The sequence below is a fragment of the Ornithorhynchus anatinus genome, chromosome 6 (genome assembly GCF_004115215.2).
Source record: "Ornithorhynchus anatinus isolate Pmale09 chromosome 6, mOrnAna1.pri.v4, whole genome shotgun sequence".
NCBI lineage: Eukaryota > Metazoa > Chordata > Mammalia > Monotremata > Ornithorhynchidae > Ornithorhynchus > Ornithorhynchus anatinus.
Genome location: NC_041733.1, coordinates 2870230 through 2891377, shown reverse-complemented (window position 1 = coordinate 2891377; position 21148 = coordinate 2870230). Strand labels below are relative to the sequence as shown.

At 46.7% G+C, this 21148-nt stretch overlaps 1 protein-coding gene across 2 annotated transcripts in view; it reads right to left on the bottom strand.

Moving 5' to 3' along the window:
* The window catches only part of DACH2 (dachshund family transcription factor 2), a 448249-nt gene that overhangs the window by 72242 nt on the left and 354859 nt on the right, over positions 1-21148 (bottom strand). For both annotated transcript variants that reach the window (XM_029067347.1, XM_029067346.1), the window contains 2 exons: positions 17880-18015; positions 13900-13983 (listed from right to left, as the gene is read on the bottom strand). In XM_029067347.1, the coding sequence (XP_028923180.1) occupies positions 13900-13983; positions 17880-18015 (220 nt within the window). The remainder of the gene's footprint in view (positions 1-13899; positions 13984-17879; positions 18016-21148) is intronic.

Here is a 21148-nt window from a genome sequence, read left to right as displayed (position 1 = left end):
GGGCTCAGTCTGGGAAGGCCTCTTGGAGGAGGTGAGCTCTCTGTAGGGCTTTGAAGAGGGGAAGAGAGTTAGTTTGGCAGAGGTGAGGAGGGAGGACATTCCAGGACAGCCGGAGGACGTGGGCCGGGGGTGAACAGCGGGATAGGCGTGAACGGGGGAAAGTGAGGAGGTGAGCGGCAGAGGACGGAGGGTGCGGGGTGGGCAGTAGAGAAGCAGCGTGGCTCAGTGGAAAGAGCACGGGCTTTGGAGTCAGAGGTCATGGGTTCGAATCCCTGCTCTGCCACTTGTCAGCTGTATGATTGTGGGCAAGTCACTTCACTTCTCGGTGCCTCAGTTACCTCATCTGTAAAATGGGGATTAAGACTGTGAGCCCCACGTGGGACAACCTGAGTCCCCTGTGTCTACCCCAGCACTTAGAACAGTGCTCGGCCCATAGTAAGCACTTAACAAATACCAACATTATCATTATTATTATTACTAGAAAGAGAGACGGGAGGTGAGATAGGAGGGGGCAAGGTGACGGAGAGCTCTGAAGCCAAGAGTGAAGAGTTTTTGTTTCGTGCGAAGGTTGATAGGCAACCACTGGCGGTTTCTGAGGAGGGGAGTGACATGCCCAGAGCGTTTCTGTAGGAAGACGATCCAGGCAGCGGAATGAAGAGTAGAAGGGAGTGGGGAAAGACAGGAGGAAGGAGATCAGAGAGGAGGCTGGCAAATAATCCAGCCGGGATATCAGGAGAGCTTGTACCAGCACGACCGTCGAAGAGAGATCACTCATCTCCCAACCTTCAAAACTATCCTAAAATCTTACTTCCTCCAGGAAGCCTTCCTGGTCTCACCCCCCCCCCCCCCGAGCCATCCTTGGCCATTAGGAATTGTATTCCTGTTCTCAGGAGTCACACATCTTGGTAGACTTGATTTGCATATTTGATTTATTCACCATTTCATCCTGACATGTTTGTACTGCTTCCTGTTATATCCCCCTGCCTCCCTGTTGCTCCTACCATGAGTAAATCATATGACTCCCCCATTAGATTGTAAACTCTTTGAAGGCAGGGAATACACATCTTGCTTTTGCTGCAGTCTCCTGGACATTTAGTGCAATGATTCACACCCAGTAGGGGCTTAATAATAATGTTGGTATTTGTTAAGCGCTTACTATGTGCAGAGCACTGTTCTAAGCGCTGGGGGAGATACAGGGTCATCAGGTTGTCCCACGTGAGGCTCACAGTTAATCCCCATTTTACAGATGAGGGAACTGAGGCACAGAGAAGTGAAGTGACTTGCCCACAGTCACACAGCCGACAAGTGGCAGAGGCGGCATTCGAACTCATGACCTCTGACTCCTAAACCCGGGCTCTTTCTACTGAGCCACGCTGCTTCTCTAAATAATAAACTATAGTTTGACTTTTGGGATTGATTTTGTTCAGGGTGTTGCACTCAGCGAGTGTTCAACAAACAGAATCTCTGCCTCTCCCAGACTCCACCTCAATAAAAGCTCTTCCTGGAGGACCTTCCCAGATTTTCTTCTGATCCCCTCCAGATTACATCCCTCCATTTGTCACTTCAGCAATCCTGAGGCACTTGCTTCTCTTTTATAAACCACAGCGCTTAGTAAAGGGCTTAACGTAGCAAGGGCTTAACAAACACCACAGTTATTATTAGCATAATAATGTTGGTATTTGTTAAGCGCTTACTATGTGCCGAGTACTGTTCTAAGCGCTGGGGGAGACACAGGGGAATCAGCTTGTCCCACGTGGGGCTCACAGTCTTAATCCCCATTTTACAGATGAGGTAACTGAGGCACCGAGAAGTGAAGTGACTTGCCCAAAGTCACACAGCTGACAAGTGGCCGAGCCGGGATTCGAACCCATGACCCCTGACTCCAAAGCCCGTGCTCTTTCCATGCAGCTTTTCATAATCTCCCGTAGCCCTCCTAGAGTGCACTTCTTTTACATCCTCTTTAACTTAATGTCATGTTGGTATTTGTTAAGCGCTTACTATGGGCAGAGCACTGTTCTAAGCGCTGGAGTAGATACAGGGTAATCTGGTTGTCCCACGTGAGGCTCACAGTCTTCATCCCCATTTTACAGATGAGGGAACTGAGGCACCGAGAAGCGAAGTGACTTGCCCACAGTCACACAGCTGCCAAGTGGCAGAGCCAGGATTCGAACCCATACGCTCACTCGTCTGCTTATACTCTCTCTGTAATTCATTTTAGTATCGGGCTCCCCTGCTAGACTGTAAACTCCCTGAGGGCAAGGATCAGGTTTATCGATTCAATTGTCCTCTCCCAAGTTTTCAATACAACTCTCCACATATAAAGCATGCATGGAAATCAATACAACTGATTGAATGAGGAACTAATAGAACCCTGACCAAACCCTAATTCGCCCTCCCAACTACCCGCTGGACTCTCTCCCTCTTTGGCAGATCCCAGTTCCTTCAGGATGCCACTTCCAGTCCTTTATTTGAGATCCTAGTAGAGAGTTTTATTAAAATGTCCAGTCCTCGCTCAGTTGATGCATTCCCCTCTCCTTTCAATACTTATTTGCTGCCGAGCATGTCAAGAAGATGATCCTGGGGTTTTTGGTTTTCTGGTTTTCACTTCAAAACCGGTGCACTGACACAAAGACCTTTACAAAAAAAAAAAACAACAAAAAAAAAATCCCTTATCTTTCCCTTCCATCTAAATCCCTTTCGATCTGTAATGTCCAGGCTACGTGATAACAATATCAAAAGTCCTCACTTGTGTCTAGTGGTCTATAACTTTCTCCCCTCCTCTGTGTGGATCATCAGCCAGATCTCCCAGAGTTTCTCAAAATATTAAGCAGTTAGGGCCTTGTATGGTTTTTCTCTGGGGCCCTAATTATTGACCCTCTCTCTCAATCAATCCACCTATGGCCGAGTGGAAAGAGCACGGGCTTGGGAGTCAGAGGTCGTGGGTTCTAATCCCCGCTCTGCCACTGATTAGCTGTGTGACTGTGGGCAAGTCACTTCACTTCTCTGTACCTCAGTTAACTCATCTGTAAAATGGGGATCAAGATTGTGAGCCCCACGTGGGACAACCTGATTACCTTGTATCTACCCCAGTGCTTAGAACAGTGTTTGGCACACAGTGAGCACTTAACAAATGCTATCATCATTATCATTATTATCTACCAGGCGTGCTGATGGAGCACCTACGGTAGGAAGACCTGAGAAGGATAAAGTAGAACTAATACCAATCAATCAACGGTATTTATTGCATGCCGATGTGCAGAACACTGTACTAAGCACTTGGGAGACTAACAATAATAATAATAATGGTATTTGTTAAGCGCTTACTATGTGCCAAACATTGCTCTAAGCATAGGTAGATACAAGGTAATCAGGTTGTCCCACGTGGGACTCACAGTCTTAATCCCCATTTTACAGATGAGGGAACTGAGGCACGGAGAAGTGAAGTGACTTGCCTGAAGTCACACAGCTGACAGGTGGCAGAGCCGGGATTAGAACCTACGACCTCTGATTCCCAAGCCTGTGCTCTTTCCACTAAGCCACGCTGCTTCCCCCTCCCGCCCACCAGGAGCTTACAGTCCAGAGGGGGAGACAGAAGTGGAGATGAATTGTGGATAAGGACATAATCGTTGTGGGGCTGAGGGTGGGGAATTTCAAGTGTTTACAGGATGCGGGTTCAAATGCAGAAGGGAAAGGAAGCAGGGGAAGCTAGGGCTTAGTCAGAGAAGCCCCCTTGGAGGAGATCTGAATCTAAAAAAGCTTCGCGAGTGAAGAGAATAGTGGTCCATAGGATATGAAGGGGTAGAGAATTCCAGGCCAGAGAAAGGATATGGGCGAGGCGTAGGCAGCAAGACAGATGAGATCGAGATGCAGCTCATTGTGGGCAGGGAACATTTCTACCAACTCTGTTTTTTTGTATTCCCACCACCGCTTAGTACAGTGTTCTGCCCAGAGAAAGTACTCAATAAATAAAATATATGCATTCCTTCATTCAATCCTATTTAGTGGGTGCTTACTGTGTGCAAAGCACCGTACTAAGTGCTTGAGAGAGTACAATATGCCACCGAAGACAAGATTTCTGGCTTCAAGGACCTTAAAGTCTGGCAGAGGAAGCACACACTACAATAAATCCACAGCACTTGTTTACATATCTGTAATTTATTTACATGAATGTCTCTCCCTTCTAGACTGCAAGCTTGTTAATAATAATAATAATAATAATGGTACTTCTTAAATGCTACCTTTGTACCAAGCATTTTTCTAAGCACTGGGGTAGATACTAGTTAATCAGGATGGACGCGGTTCTCCCCTCTAGACTGTAAGCTCATTAATAACAATAATAATAATAATAATAATTGTACTTGTTAAGCGCTTACTATGTGCCAAGCACTGTTCCAAACACTGGGATAGATACAAGTTAATCATAACAGACATGGGGCTAGCACACAACCCCCATTTTACACATGAGGTAACTGAGGCCCAAAGAAGGGAAGTGACTTACTTGGTCAAGGTCACACAGCAGACATGTGGTATAGGAAGGATTAGAACCCAGGTCCTTCTGACTCCCAGATCCGTGTTTTATCTACTAGTCCTTGCTGCTTCTCATTTTTGTCCATTTTGAGTGAAAACCAGCCCCAGACACCGTGTGGTTTGGAAAGAGGGGACACTTTAGATTCGTTTTGTGGGACTCATGAAAGACCTGCGTGAAAAAAACCTCTCATCCACAGGTAACGTCTTTTGGTAAACTGCCTCCAGGTCATCAGGCCCGAAAGGTGGGAATCGTTAGTGACGGCCCAATTCCTGGACCCGGGCCTGTCGCTCATCAGCCTGGTAATGTAGCTCCACTGGAATGAGGTGAGAGACTTGTTATTAATGGACCAATGCTAAGGGACAGTAAAGTGAAGAAAATCTATCTCCTCTTGGAGGCAAAGTGTTCGCTTCCTGGAGGTAAATTGACCCTTCCAGTAAGGACATCTGGCCATCAGTCACAGGTGCAAGATGGTAGAAACACACACTGTCTTTAACAGAGAGAAGGCGTAAAGGGAATTGTCGCAATACACATTTCCCATTAGGAATGGTAACGGCTTTGAGGTAGCTATTAGAGCCTTTATGGAAAGCGATGGCTCGAGAAGATTTAGATGCGACCAGTTGGAGACAGTCCTGAAAACCACTGGACAATTAGGATGCAGGATGGATCCTTGGTTACAGAATCCATGTCAGGAATGTCGAACTTCCCTCAAATAGGAAAAACTGGCCCTGTCAGACCTTGTCCAGCCGGCGGGGAGCCTTTGGATCAATAGCCAGGTCACCCTGTCAAAAGAATCATCGATGGCCACCATCTTCAACTGTTTGCTTTCCAACTGCTTCGTCCCCGTTCCTTTCAAACAGGCTCAAGTACTCCTTAACCTAGAAAAAAAAGTCTCTTGATCCCACGGCTCCCTCCACCTACGGCCCCATCTCCCTTCTGCCGCTCCTTTCCAAACTCTTTGAGTGAGTGTCTACACTTGCTGTCTCCACTATCTCTGCTCCAATTCTCTCCTTGACCTCCTCCAATCTGGTTTCAGCCTTTGCTCCACAAAACTGTCCTCTCAGAGATTACCAATGATCTCCTTCTTGGCATATCCAAAGGCCTCTACTCCATCCCAATCCTGCTCAACCTCTCAGATGTCTCTGACACCGTGGCTCGCCCCCTTCTCCTGGAAACATTATCTAACCTCAGCTTGACTGACACTGACCTCTCCCGGTTCTCCTCCTAGCTCTCTGGCAGCTCCTTCTCGGTTTATTTCTCAGGATCCTCCTCTATCTCCTACCCTGTAACTGGAGGAGTCCCTCCAGGTTCAGTTCTGGATCCCCTCCTATTCTCCATCTACACTCACTCCCTTGGAGAACTCATTCACTCCCAAGACTTCAACAACCATCTGCGTGTGGATGATTTCCTTAATCTACCACCCTCTTTCTCTGAAACCCGCGTTTCGACATTTCCTCCTTCCTTCAAGGCATCTTTACTTGGATGTCTTGCAGACACCTCAAACGTATCCAAAACGGAAGCCCTCATCTTCCCAGACAAACTCTGTCCCTCCCCATCCTTCCCATCGCTGTAGACAACACCATTATGCTCCCTCACTCACACCTTGGCATTATCTTTGACTCTTCTCTCTCATTCAACCCACATATCGAATGTCACCCAATCACTAAATCCTGCCAGTTTTACCTTGACAGCATTGCTAAAATCTGACCTTTCCTTTCCATCTCAACTTTTACTCTGCTGCTCCAAGAATTTATCATATCCCACCTTGACTACTGCATCAACCTCAACCCTGCCCTTTCTGCCTCCTGCCTTTCCTCTCTCTAGTCCATACTTTGCTCCACTGCTCGGATCATTTTTCTCCAATTATTCATGAGCTCCCAGGGTTTGCTCGTCTTGTGAGACACAGAAAAGATAACTGACTTGCCCAAGGTCACATCGGATAAGTGGTGGAGGCAGGATTAGAACCCTTGACCTTCTGCCTCCCAGGCCTGCGCTCTATCCACTAAAGCATGCCGCTTCTCCGTGTTGCATTGGACTCTCACCCCACCTTCAGCCCCATAGCACTTACATATGTATCTATAATTTTTTAATTTATTATAATATCTGTCTCCCCCTCTAGATTGCAAGCTCCTTGTGGGCAGGGACCATGTTTTCTAATTCTGTTATATTGTAATGTTGGTATTTGTTAAGCGCTTACTAGGTGCAGAGCACCGTTCTAAGCGCTGGGGGAGATACAGGGTGATCAGGTTGTCCCACGTGGGGCTCACAGTTTTAATCCCCATTTGACAGACGAGACAACTGAGGCCCAGAGAAGTTAAGTGACTTGCCCACAGTCACACAACTGACGAGTGGCAGAGCCAGGAGTCGAACCCATGACCTCTGACTCCCAAGCCCGTGCTCTTTCCACTGAGCCTCGCTGCTTCTCTGTATTGCACTCTCCTAAGTGCTTAGTACAGTGCTCCGCACACAGCAAGTGCTCAATAAATACCATTGTTTGATTATAAAATGCCTACCGGAGGCAGAACACTGTACTTAGCACCTCCTGATTCCAAAGTATTGTGGCGGGTACCAAGAAGTGTAGAATGCTGTACTAAGCAACTCCGGTGGGCAGATCACTATTCTGGCTCCCTACTAGGAACAGAGTGTTTCACTGAGCATCTGAGTGCAGAGCACTGTGCTGAGCACCTACTAGGTACAGACCACTGAACCGAATACGAACTGTGGGCAGAGCACTCTGCTAGGCCCTTCGGAGAGTACAGTGAATTTAAAGATATGGTCCTTGTCCTCAAGGAGTTTACAGTCTAATAGGGAGGACAGGAAGACACAACTTGCATGTGTATTGAGACTGTGAGTCCTACGTGGGACAGGGACTGTGCCCAACCTGATTTCCTTGCTTCCACCCCAGAGCTTAAAACAGTGCCTAGCACATAGGAAGAGCTTAACAAATACTATTATCATTATTATTTTGAAGGACCAAAAGTACACTGAGTAGGGAAGAAAATAAATGGAGGATAAACCTGAATATACATGGTTGTGCTTAAAAGATTCATTCGATAGTATTTATTGAGCGCTTACTGTGTGCAGAGCACTGTACTAAGCGCTTGGAATGTACAATTTGAGTTTAGAGTCTAGAGTGGGAGACAAGACATCACTATAAATAAATGACAGATAAGGACATAAGTCCTGTGGGGCTGGGAGGGGGGATGAATAGAGGGAACAAGTCAAGGTGACACAGAAGGGAGTGAGAGAAGAGGAAAATAAAACCCAGGGATGCATTAGGTGGCTTATTACCTATTCTCCTAACTAGAGTATGAGCCTTGGTTGGGAAAAAGGCTGTGCCCAACCTGAATATCTTCCAGAAACCCCACTGCTTGGTACAGAGCTTGGCACTTAGTAAGATCGCAGCAAAGACATATCATTATTATTGTCATTATCATTCAGAGTCTTCAGCTCTGGCACATTCCCCGCAGAGTCCATCTGTCGCTCACAGTCCCCCTAAACTGTAAGCCCTTTGTGGGCAGGGAACGTGTCAGTTATATTGTAATATTGTCCTCGCCCAAGAGCTTGGTACGGTTCTCTGCTCCCGGTGAGTGCTCAATAAATACGACTGACTGGCTGGCGGCTCTAAGTTTTATCATTTGAAAAGTTCTGTCTCAGGGGATCCCTCCCCACATCCCATTTGCCTGTTGCTCTTTCAAGTGCCAGGCACCGACTTCATCCATCTTCCCTTCCCCTCTGTAAACAACCTAATTCTCCCATGTCAGTGATTAATTCCAGAGGAAGAATCTCATTTCTCTGACAATGAAATGCTGGCGTGAAGAAAGAAGGCGAAAACTGAGCATGTTCTCTAAGAATCAGAAGCAGCGTGATCTAATGGATAGAGCATGGGCTTATCCTATTCAAAAATAAATAAATTATGGGAACCACACTTGAAGCAAGTGCCCCGCATCACATACAGCTTGCTGCCCCTTGAAAGGCATTAGAAGCAGCGTGGTCTAGTGCATAGAGCGCGGGCCTGGGAGTCAGAAAGACCTGGGTTCTAATCCTTGTCTGCAATATTACCTTGGGCAAGTCACTTCGCTTCTCTGTGCCTCAGTTACCTCTTCTGGAAACTGGAGATTAAGACTATGAGCCCCATGTGGGTCACGGATTGAGTTCAACTTGATGAGCTTGTAACTATCCCAGCACTGAGAAGCAGCATGGCTTAAGGGAAACAGCCGGGGTTGGGAGTCAAAGGTTGTGGGTTCTAATCTCAGCTCCTCCACTTGTCAGTTTTGTGACTTTGGGCAAATCACTTAATTTCTCTGTGCCTCAGTAGCCTCATCTGTAAAATGGGGATTACGACCGTAAACCCCACGTGGGACAACTTGATGACCGGGTATCTACCCCAGTGCTTAGAACAGTTCTTGGGACACAGTAAGCACTTAACAAATACCATCATTATCATGATTATCATTATTACTTAGTATAGTGCCTGGCACATAGTTAGCGTTTAACAAATACCATAAAAAAAAAAGAAATAGGTTCAGAAGATTTTGAGGGCTGCTAGGATTTGAGAAGCGACTCAAATTCAAAAAAGAAAGAGGTCTTCCTCCGGGCTTCGGCGAGCACTGCCAACAGAGGCAGGGTTCCTTCCCCAGCCTTGGTATGCCGCTCTGTAAAATGAAGCTGAATAGTCCCATTGCTCTATTTCAGCTGATCCCTGTGAGGAAAAACAGTCTGAAATGTCCTTTTCCTCTTGGCCAGAATAGAGGTTACAATCAGAACTGAAAACCGGAGCAGGTTTGGAGGTGGCCACCTTGATAACAATCCTAATAATAGCAATAATAATTGTGAAATTTGTTAATAATAATTGTGGTAATTGTGAAGCACTTACGCTGTGCCAGACACAGTACCAAGAGCTGGGTGGATACAAGCAAATGAGGTCGGACACAGTCCCGGTCCCACAAGGGACTCACAGACTTAATCCCCATTTTACAGATGAGGTAAATGAGGTACAAAGAAATGAAGTAATTTATTCACACAGCAGACAAGCAGTGGAGCCGGGATTAGAACCCATGTCTTTCAGTTTCCCAGGCCCATACTCTATCCACTAGTCCATGCTGCTCCTATGTATCAGGCACTGTACTAAGAGCTGGGGAAGGTACAAGGTAACTGGCTTGGATAGAATCCCTTTCCCATAGTCTTCATCCCCATTTTACAGATGAGGTTACTGAGGCACAGAAAAGCGACTCGTTCAGTCACACAGCGGACAAGTGGCTGAGCCTGGATTAGAACCCAGGTCCTTCTGACTCCCAGGCCCGTGGTCTAAGCACTAGACCACACTGCTTCTAATGCCTTGCGAGGGGCAGCAAGCTGTATATGATGTGGGGCACTTGCTTCAAGTGTGGTTCCCATAATTTATTCATTTTTGAAAAATTCCTATGTAACAGCAAAGCTGGCGATTTATGGCTTGCCGAGCTATAAATCATTTTTAAAATCATGATGATATTACTCAAAACAGATGTGAAAACATATGTTTGCCACAGTTGTATAAACTGCTTACTTGTCACACTTAATAAATGTTGATATTCTTACTTTAACTCTATTCCCTTTTAATAACTAAAAAAAGTAGTTGAGAAAAACACGTTGCGTCTTAATAAAGTGAGTGTTACTGGCAAGACTGGGGTGGGAAATTCCATTTACACCTAATTTTTATATAGTAACACCAGTTTGATCTGCGTCTTTTCCATCACCATCCTCGACCCTTCCCTTCTGGCCTGAACGTCCTTGTTTTCTTCAATCGATCGATCAGTGCTATATATTCGACCCTCTTCTGTGCACAGAACACCGGTACAGAGTTACCGGGAGAGCGCAACGGAAGCAATCGATCGTATTTACTGAGCGCTTTCTGTGCGCAGAGCACTGCACTAAGCACTTGGGGGACTACACTATAACAGAGTTAGTAGACATGTTCCCGGCCCACAGTGAACTTACAGTCTAGAGGGGGAGACAGTCCTGAATATAAATAAATAAAAAAATAGGGAGACAGACTTGAATATAAATAAAATTATGGAGATGCAAATAAGCGTGGTGGGGTTGAGGGAGTGGTGAGTAAAATGCAAATCTAAGTACAAGGGAGCCGCCAAAGGGAGAGGGACAAGAGGAAATGAGGGATTAATCGGGGAACAGAATTGAGACACACAATCCCTGCCCTCAAGGAGCTTAAAACCAGGGAGGGCCGAGACCAGAATGCTTTACATTTAGGAGGAAGAAGAAACTGGAAAGGTGGGTCGGAAAAGCAAGCGTTTCAACTGGAGAGTTTGGCCCAATGGGCTACCCCTCGCCCACCTCGTCACTCACCGCTCTCTCAGTCCCGCGGGAAAACGACAGGCGAGGATGAGAGCGTATGCGTGGCATTGGGTAAACCACCAGCACTGGAATCAACTCCTTTACACAGTCAGCAAGTCAGACATTCATATTTATTGTGTGCAGAGCACTGTATTAAGCACTGGGGAGGTTAAACTATAACGATAATGGGAAGCATAGCGGACAGAGCCCAGACCCGGAAGTCAGGAGGACTTGGGTTCTAATCCCGGATCCACCACTTGTCTGCTGTGTGATCTTAGGCAAGTCACTTCACTTCTCTGGGCCTCAGTTCCCACATCGGTAACATGGAGATTAAGAGCATGAGCCCCATGTGGAACAGGGATTGATTAACCTGTATCTACCCCAACTCTTGGAACAAAGCTTGGCAGATAGTAAGCAATTAACAGGTATTATTAATATCATTAACAATATAACAGAAACATTCCCTGCCCACAACGACATTTTGGTACCTACGGACCGAGGCTCTCCGGTCATTCTAGATGGGAGACTCCGTCACCATCATCAGGCAAATCGAGACGTACAAACGATCTCTAGTTGGCTGCGGGTAGCGATGGTTTGAGATACTAGCGAATGTCTCGGGACGCTTTATGGAAATCCGTCATCCCGCACCCAAACCAGAGTACCAGGCAAGTCTTCCCAACATTCCCAGCATTCACTGTGGACCCTCAGCCTCTTCGCCAAGCCTAACGCCATTGCGACTTTCAGAGTCCCCAGCTCCGGCAGAATCGTGTCGGCCGTGGGCGACCCGAAACTCCGACAGGAAATCTACTTTGCTCCCGGTCTGAACCGCCAGCGGCTCTGACACGCTGCAGAGAGGTTGAGGGACGAATTGCCTGTCGGGTGTGGATGGAGCTTCGATCTTTAACTAGAATTTCATTCCCCGTGTGGGCATAGGTCATTCCCTCCCAGAGCCTTGGCTGGAAGAAGACTGGGGAGTTTAATATACCGTCCCTATCCCCCGTCTGCTGTGACAGGCACCTCTTTGTAAATCAATCATTTGCATCTCAGAACCCCAGTGGGCTGAAGAAAAGACTAAACATGTGGCAGGGAAACCAAGCATGGATCAGTGAAATTAAAATCATACATTATCCCCAACCCCGACTCAAATTCTCGGCTCGGTAATTGGGAACCAATTCCGTCTGGACAAAACCAAATCTTTCCCTTTAACCCTTTGGCTGAGTCTGGTCCCTTCCCATTTTCTCCCAAAGCCAGGAGTGGGGTTGGAAGGGCTTCTGTTAAAATGCTAACAGGTCGCTAGCCTCCCTTTGGTTTCTTAATGATAATAAGCATAATAGTAATAAGAACTGCGGTATTTGTTAAGCGGTTACTGAATGCCAGGCATTGTACTAAGTGGTGGAGTGGATACAAGCAAATTGGGCTGGACGCAGTCCCTGTCCCACATGGGAGTTCACAGTTTCAATCCCCATTTTACAAATGAGGTAACTGAGGTATCGAGAAGTGATTTGCCGAAGGTCACACGGCAAACGAACGGCAGAGCGGGATTAAAACTCAGGACCATCTGACTCCCAGGCCAGTGCTCTATCCCCTGCACCATACTGCTTCAAAACCATCTGAAGCATTTCTGAAAAATACTTGTGATTTTATTCCTTGGTCTGGGATTAATATCAAAAGTCAGATGAGATGAAGCCTAAGCCTTCTATTAGCTCCATCCAGCATGGCTGAGTTCGGGGAGGGAGTCGGGAGACCTGGGTTCTAATCCTGGCTTGGCCACTTGCCTGCTGAGTGCCCTTGGGCCAACTACTTTATTTCTCTGTTTGTCAGTTTCCTCATCTGTAAAAATGGGGATTAGATACTCTGTATTGTGAGTCCCACGTGGGCCAGGAATGTGTCTGACCTGACTGTACTGTATCTACCTGATCACCCTGTATCCTCTCCAGTGCTTTGCACAAAGTAAGCGCTTAACAAATGCCATTACTATTATTATTATTACCCCAAAGCTTAGCACGGTGCTTGGTACACTGTAAGCTCTAAGTACACACATCATAAGCAGCGGAAAGCAGCGTGGCTCAGTGGAAAGAGCTTGGGCTTCGGAGTCAGAGGTCATGGGTTCGACTCCCGGCTCTGCTACTTCTCAGCTGTGTGACTGTGGGCAAGTCACTTCACTTCTCTATGCCTCAGTGACCTCATCTGTAAAATGGGGATTAACTGTGAGCCTCACGGGGGACGACCTGATGACCCTGTATCTACCCCAGAACGGTGCTCTGCACATAGTAATCGCTTAACAAATACCAACATTATTATTATTAATAATGATAATATCCATATGTTGATAGTTTGTACCTTCCTTCCCTATTTCCTGACCAGATTCGCAGGTGGCAGCAGGGACTGGTTTTGAAACCGATTCTTCCCACACGCGGGTGCAATTTCCACAGCACAGAGTCACACACGGACGTACAAAGCACGCGACTAAATCCTTCCTCTGGGAAAACAGATCCAGCTGGCGATCCTATCCAGCGATCCGCCACTTAAAAACTCGATCTGTCAATTAGCTACCCTTTCATGTGAAACCAGTGCATTCCGGATCCTAAAGAGCACTAGAGCGAACCCGTCTTTCGGCCACTGGAGCTTTCGACCCTGACAGCCGCCGCTGCGGTTCGTTCTTCCAGCTGGGCCCACCGCACGCGACCCAGTTTAAATACAGCCTATCACCTCCTTGACGTGCGCTCAAGGTTTCGATAACATTAGGGAAGCAACGGGGGGCTTACGCTCCTCACATTCCATCGCTGACGGAAGGTTAGCTCACATTCTAGTTGCGTAGATATCCCGGCGCCCACGTGCTGATGGAAGAATATTCTCTAATGCTCTGTCAGCACCCTGTCCAAAACCCAGAGTTAAAAATGCACCGAATAGGAGGCCTAAAAAAATCACACCTGGAAAATGAGGCGGCAAAAACTCCTCCGGTTCTACAGAAAGCATTTGCCAAAATGCAATGCCAGTGCCACCCTTTTTCCAGAGTTGTCCTCTAGAGCCAAACATGGTTTTACCTTTATCCTTCTGGAGTTTTTTTAGATTGGGTCCAGCAGAATCCTGGTCAGGAAGCTCCCCTTCTCTGGGATTGGACAGCAGAGCTACAGATGAGAGAGAAAGTGAGTGAGAGAGAGTTGTGTTCGAGGAACAATTTAAAAAATTAAGGAGACGGAATCCTGCTTAGACCGTGAACCCCATGTGGGCCATTTGTCAGCTGAAAGACTTGGGCAAGCCACTTAACCGCTCTGTGCCTCAGTTCCCTCATCTTTAAAATGGGGATTAAGACTGAGAGCCCCACGTGGAACAACCTGATTGCCTTTATCTACCTCAGCTCTTAGAACAGTGCTTGGCACATAGTAAGCGCTTAACAAACACCACCATTATTATTATTATTCTTTCTCCCCATCAGAAAGCAGGTGATTTTTGTAGTTTTACTTCATGCAGACTGAGTTAGGTCTGTGCTCCCTTGCCCGATTTCACCAAATTTAAAAGCATTCATTTCTTCATTCATTCATTCACTGGTGGATGGGCACCAGGACGTTTTCAGGAAAACTAAAGACATCGGCTGGGAGGCAGTTAGGTGAGGCCCAGTGGAAAGAGGAGTCAAGGGCCCCAGCTCTCCCTCTAACAGGCCATACGACCCTGGGCAAGTCACTTCACCTCTCTGCGCTTTATGCTCCATATCTGTAAAATAAGGGCAAGATCCCTTTTCTTAGACCGGAAGAGCTATGATGGTCAGAAATTGTCAGAACTGATTCTCTAGACTGTAAGCTCCTTGTGGGCAGGGATTGTGACTACCAATTCTAGAAATGGTCTGGCCTAGTGGACAGAGCACGGGCCTGGGGCTTCTAAACCTTGCTCGGCCATTTGCCTGCTGTGTGACCTTAGGCAAGTCATTTCATTTACCTGTGCCTCAGCTACCTCATTTGTAAAATGGAGATTGATACTCTGAGCCCCATGCGGGACGTGGATTGTGTCCAACCTGATTGGCTTCGATCAACCCCAGCACTTGGTACTGTGCCTGGCACATAGTAAGCACTTGAAGAAAACCATAAAAAAACCTCTAGAGAATTGTATTCTACTTTCCCAAGAACTTAGTACAGTGGTCTGCACACAGTAAGCGCTCAATCGATATCACTGATTGATTGATCGATCATCTATTTCATTTTATACATCTGTCATCTCTAAATCTCCCCGTCTCCTCACTTAAATATAAGCTTCTTGAGGGCGGGGATATTAACTCTACCTTACTCTCCCCAACACTTAATATAGTGTTCTGCAGAACGTGCTCAACAAACACTAATGATTGATCGATCAACTAGTTGTATCCACCCTAGTATCCACCCTAGTTCTTAGCACAGCATTTTGGTAAACAGAAAGTACCTAAAAAATACTATTAGCTGTGAAGAGAGCACAAGTGGTTAATGAGAGAAGTTTGATTCTCTAGGTGCAAAAGAGGGTGTTATAAAGATCATTTCTGATGGCAGAAGTGTCTTAATGTCTGTCTCCCCCTCCAGACTGGAAGCTCGTTGTGGGCAGGAAATGTGTCTACAAACTCCGTTTTAGTGTACCCTCCCGAGGGCTTAGTACAGTGCTCTGCACAAAGTAAGTGCTCAATAAATATGATTGGCTGACTCTTGGTAGCAGGGAGGAAGAGGAGGAGGAGGAAGAAGAGGAGAAGGTGAAGCACTGTGCCAAGCCCACTGGGATAGTTACAAAATAAGCTGGTTGGACACAGTCCCTGTCCCACAGGGAACTCACAATCTAAAGGAGAGAGAGAGTGGGTAATTAATCCCCATTTTACAAGTGAGGAAACTGAGGCCCAGTTAAGTGTCTGGCCAATTTTAGCCGGCCAGGATTAGAATCCCGGTCCCAGGACTCCCAGACCTGTGCTCTTCTCTGCTCCTTGAATTCAGGTCTGTTCTACTATACTTTCCCAAGCGTTTATGACAGTGCTGTGTAATAATAATGTTGGTATTTGTTAAGCGCTTACTATGTGCAGAGCACTGTTCTAAGTGCTGGGGTAGATACAGGGTCATCACGTTGTCCCACGTGAGGCTCACAGTCTTAATCCCCATTTTACAGATGAGGTAACTGAGGCACAGAGAAGTTAAGCGACTTGCCCACAGTCACACAGCTGACAAGAGGCAGAGCAGGGATTCGAACCCATGACCTCTGACTCCCAAATCCGTGCTCTTTCCACTGAGCCATGAGCCAAAAGCCATGATCTTTCCACTACGTACCCATTAAGTGCTTAATAAATACCACTGACTGATAGATTGCTTTCCTGGGCCATCCGCTTTCAGGACAGGTATAAGCAATGAAGTTTAGTGAGACTTTGCATAACGTGTGACCGCTGATTTACAAACGAGCCCCTCGGTCAACCCTGACACTAGGGTTGTCTGAGAGGAAGAACCTGAGAGATGAGAAGCAACATCGCCTAGTGGATAGGGCACAAGCTTAGGAATGTGAAGGACCTGAGTTCTATTTCTGGCTCTTCCACTTGTCTGCTGCGTGACCTTGGGTAAGTCACTTCTCTGGGCCTCAGAGACCTCATCTGTAAAATGGGGATGAAGATTATGAGCCCCATGTGGGACAGGGTCTTTGTCCAACCTGATTAACTTGTATCGACCCCCGTGTTTAGAACAGAGCCTGGCACATAGTAAGTGCTGAACAAGGACCCTGATTATTATTATTATTCTAATCCCAGGTCTGCCACTTGTCTGCTGGGTGACCTCGGGCAAGTCACGTCACTTCTCCGCGCCTCAGTGACCTCATGTGTAAAATGGGGATTAAGACTGTGAGCCACATGTGGGACGGGGACCGTGTCCAACCTGATTAGCTTGCATCTATACCAGAGCAGTGCCTGGTACATAGACGCACTTAAATACCATCAAAGAAAAAAAAGATGACCGACCCATCCGCCTACGTCCAGATTATGATTCAGGAGGGAAAATGGCTGCCCCAAGCCATCCTCTATCTACCTCGGGATTTAGCACAGTGCCTGGCCCTTAGTCAGTGCTCAGTGGATACCATATCTGAGGGAAGGAAACTTATCCGCGTGGCTCAGTGGAAAGAGCCCGGGCTTGGGAGTCAGAGGTCATGGGTTCAAGTCCCGGCTCTGCCGCTCGTCAGCTGTGTGACTGTGGGCGAGTCACTTCGCTTCTCTGTGCCTCAGTGACCTCATCTGTAAAATGGAGATTAACACTGTGAGCCTCATGTGGGACAGACAACCTGATTGCCCTGTATCTACCCCAGCGCTTAGACCAGTGCTCTGCATAAAGTAAGCGCTTAACACATACCAACATTATCATTTCTTGTCTCATGCTGTCGAGTCGTCTCCGACCCATAGCGACTCAGTGGACACATCTCTCCCAGAACACCCCACCTCCAACTGCAACTGCTCTGGTAGCGTATCCGTAGCATTTTCTTCGTAAAATACAGAGGTGGTTTACCACTGCCTCCTTCTGCATGGTAAACTTGAGTCTCCACCCTCGTCTCGCTCCCATGCTGCTGCTGCCTAGCACAGGGGAGTTTTGACTTGTAGCAGACTGCCTTCCCCTCACTAGCCACTGTCCAAGCCAGGAATAATAATAATAATGTCGGTATTTGTTAAGCGCTTACTATGTGCAGAGCACTGTTCTAAGCACTGGGGTAGATACGGGGGAATCAGGTTGTCCCACATGAGGCTCACAGTCTTCATCCCCATTTTACAGATGAGGTCACTGAGGCACAGAGAAGTGAAGTGACTCGCCCACAGTCACCCGGCTGACAAGTGGCAGAGCCGGGATCCGAACCCCTGATCTCGGACTCCCAAGCCCGGGTTCTTTCCACTGAGCCACGCTGGGTAGGCCTCTGCTCGATTTGCCCTCCCACAGTCGAGACTGGTACAGTACCGGAAACTCTCCAGGGGCCATCCTGAGAGGGGAGAAACTTATTCCACAGGAGAAGAATTGCCCAATTCCCCGACCTGGCCGCGGGCGCAGAGGAGACCCACCGATTCTATCCGGTGTGTTGTCTAGCTGGGAAGGAGAGCTGGAGACGCTGCTGCTCTGATGTGAAGAAGCATGACTCCCCGGCCGGTGGCTGTCTTCCAGAGAAGGAGCCGGGGATGGGCTGTCCTGAATCCGCTCCTGAAAGCACAAAGTCACACACCGTCAGGGCAACGGCCAGGTTTGTGAGTTTCCCGAGGTAGCCAGCTACTTCAGGACGGGAGAATCATCTCTCCTATCGCTCAGGCACTCTCCCAAGGGCTCGTGCCACACTAGGCGCTCAATAAATATTACTCATCGATTGCTTGGTCAATTAGCTCCGCCGCTTGTCTGCTGTGGGACCTCGAACAAGTCACTTCACTTTTCTGTGCCTCAGTTCCCTCATGTGTAAAAAGAGATGTGAGCCCCATGTAGGAATTGGACAGTGTCCAAACAGATTACCCTGTATCTCCCCCATTGCTTAGTACAGTGACTGGCACATAGTAAGCACTTAATAAATACCTTTAAAAAACGACTGAGAAATCAGCTTCCGACTTATTCTCGGTGTTGTAATAAGCCTAGAGTAGAGCAGTGTGCCATGCCAAAAAGCCAGAGCTACTTTTCGTTTGAACGGTATTTGTTAAACACTTACTGTCAATCGTTGATATTTATTGAGCGCTGTGTGCAGAATACTGTATTAAAAGCATTGAGTGAATACAACATAACAATGGATAGACGCATTCTTTCATTCATTCAATAGTATATATTGAGCGCTTACTATGTGCAGAGCACTGTACTAAGCGCTTGGAATGAACAAGTCGGCGACAGAGACGGTCCCTGCCGTTTGACGGGCTTACGGTCTGATCGGGGGAGACGGACAGACAAGAACGATGGCAATAAATAGAGTCAAGGGGAAGAACATCTCGTAAAAACAATGGTGACTAAATAGAATCAAGGCGACGTACAATTCATTAACAAAATTAACAAAATATGTGTCAGGCACTGGGGAAGCAGGATGGCTCAGTGGAAAGAGCCTGGGCTTCGGAGTCGGAGGTCATGGGTTCGACTCCCGGCTCTGCCACTTGTCAGCTGTGTGCCTGTGGGCGTCACTTAACATCTCTGTGCCTCAGTTTCCTCATCTGTCAAATGGGGATTAACTGTGAGCCTCACGAGGGACAACCTGATTACCCTGTATCTCCCCCAGCGCTTAGAACAGTGCCCTGCACATAGTAAGCGCTTAACAAACACCAACATTATTATTACTAAGCACTTGGATAAACACAAGTTAATCAGGTGAGACAGTCCATGACCCATATGGGGCTCCCAGTCTCAATCCCTATTTTGCAGGTGAGGCAACTAAAGCACAGACTTGCCCAAGGTCACCAAACAGACAAGAGATAGATTCGGGATTAGAATGTGGGTCCTTCTGACTTCCAGGCCCATATTCTATCCACTAGGCCACACTGCTTCCCTGGTTGTCGGGTTGCGGGCGGACTTCTAGGGGAACTGAGTGTCGGGATTTCTGAAAACAACGGGGGCCTCTCTGTTCTATGTCAGGGTGCAGATTTTGCCCCCCGGTTTCCCCTCCTGCATTACAAATGTGCGGCAGCTGTTGAACGAAAACTTCATAGCATTTCCTTAATAACAGGTGGTCCGGGACAAGGAAGCCCCATTCCTTTTTTTTGTGTTTTTTGTGTAAACACAGTTTGTAAGAAGACGGAAACAGTTATCGGGAGTTGAAATTAGTGTAAACGAGCCTGAAAAATCTAGACGTACTGCAGCTGGCAAATGAGAAATGCGAGCCGAGTAGGGGCTTCTTTATGGAGACCACCCTGTGCAATCCTGAAACGCTTAATTGTGATTGCGTGAAAGAGTGTGATTCTGAAAGATAATAGAAGTAATTCTAGCAGTTGGGTAATCAAATAGAGCCACATATGGTTGAAATACTATTTTGAAACTAAGCTAGACAAAACACGTTTGTTGGGTACAATTTCTTTTTTAATCAATTAGTCACCAATTTCTAAAATCAAATGTTTTTCTAATTATACATCACCAAACACCAGCATTTTGGTGATCGGAACATTAAAAGTCGTTGTGTTATAAATATGCGAGACCTATTCTACACTTAATTTGAATATGATGCACAAACAATTTGAAAATCCCGGGAGGAAAAATGTCTTTGTCTAACAAAACTTATATCACACAGTGCAAGGTTAATATTTTCATGGTGCTGTTAACACGTCACGAGATAATTACTGATTTTCAAAACCATGTGCATATCTATTATATACCTATTAATCTTAAATTAGCATTTTTTATATAATCATTTGGTTTTCAATTACATTTTAATAATGATAATGAAATGAAGGGTGGTCTCTGAATTTAGTAGATAACATATCATATGCTAATATAATATCAACTGCTACTTTTTAAAGAATGAAGTGTTAAGCGAGACCGAGCTATCGTTTGACTTCAAGTCCAGACCTATTGGGCGACCTCAAACTATGCTTTTTCAAAGTATTTTAAAGTACACGAAGATAGATTTTAATCCGGTTTTACTGATCCGTAATGGATGTTCAACTGAAGATCTAGGTTCATGGGGAGATACGGTACAATTCTGAGAGAGCAAAATACAAAATGCATCAAGGAAAGCGTTCTCTGTTCAATAATGAGGAAGGTTATCTCATCACAGGGCAAATTTTTTAATGGTGCGGGCTCTAATCGGTGCAACTGGGAGCCAAGAGATCCAGTTTCCAACCCCACCTCTGCCACTGGCCTGCTGTGTGGCCTTGGGTCAGTTTCCCCAACTATAAAATGAGGATAAAAGTACGGGCCTCTCTCCCTACCAGTCAGGAACATTGGGCGGACAAGTTGAGAGGGGGGATATGAAAGCATTTTGGGAAACAGATCGTAATTTATTTATTCATATTAATGTCTGTCTCCCCCTCTAAACTGTCTGCTTGTTGAGGGCAGGAAATGTGTCCGTCTATTATTGTATCGTACTCTCCCAAGCAGTTAGTGCGGCACTCTACACACAGGAAGCACTCAATAAATACTACTGCCTGACCGACCGAAACCAACAACTCTGTAAATTCCAGGGGGAATTTGGCACAACTGCGGTTTTCTATCTTTATCGTAATCAGGCAGAGTTTCATCCCAGAATCGGGCCTGGCTGGGTGGGGACTCACCGGCCTTAGCGGGGTTTGTCCGACTGGGCCTCGCCTTCTACTGTAAGCTCGTCATGAGCGGGGAATTTGTCTGTTTATTGTTGTATTGAATTCTCCCAAGTGTTTAA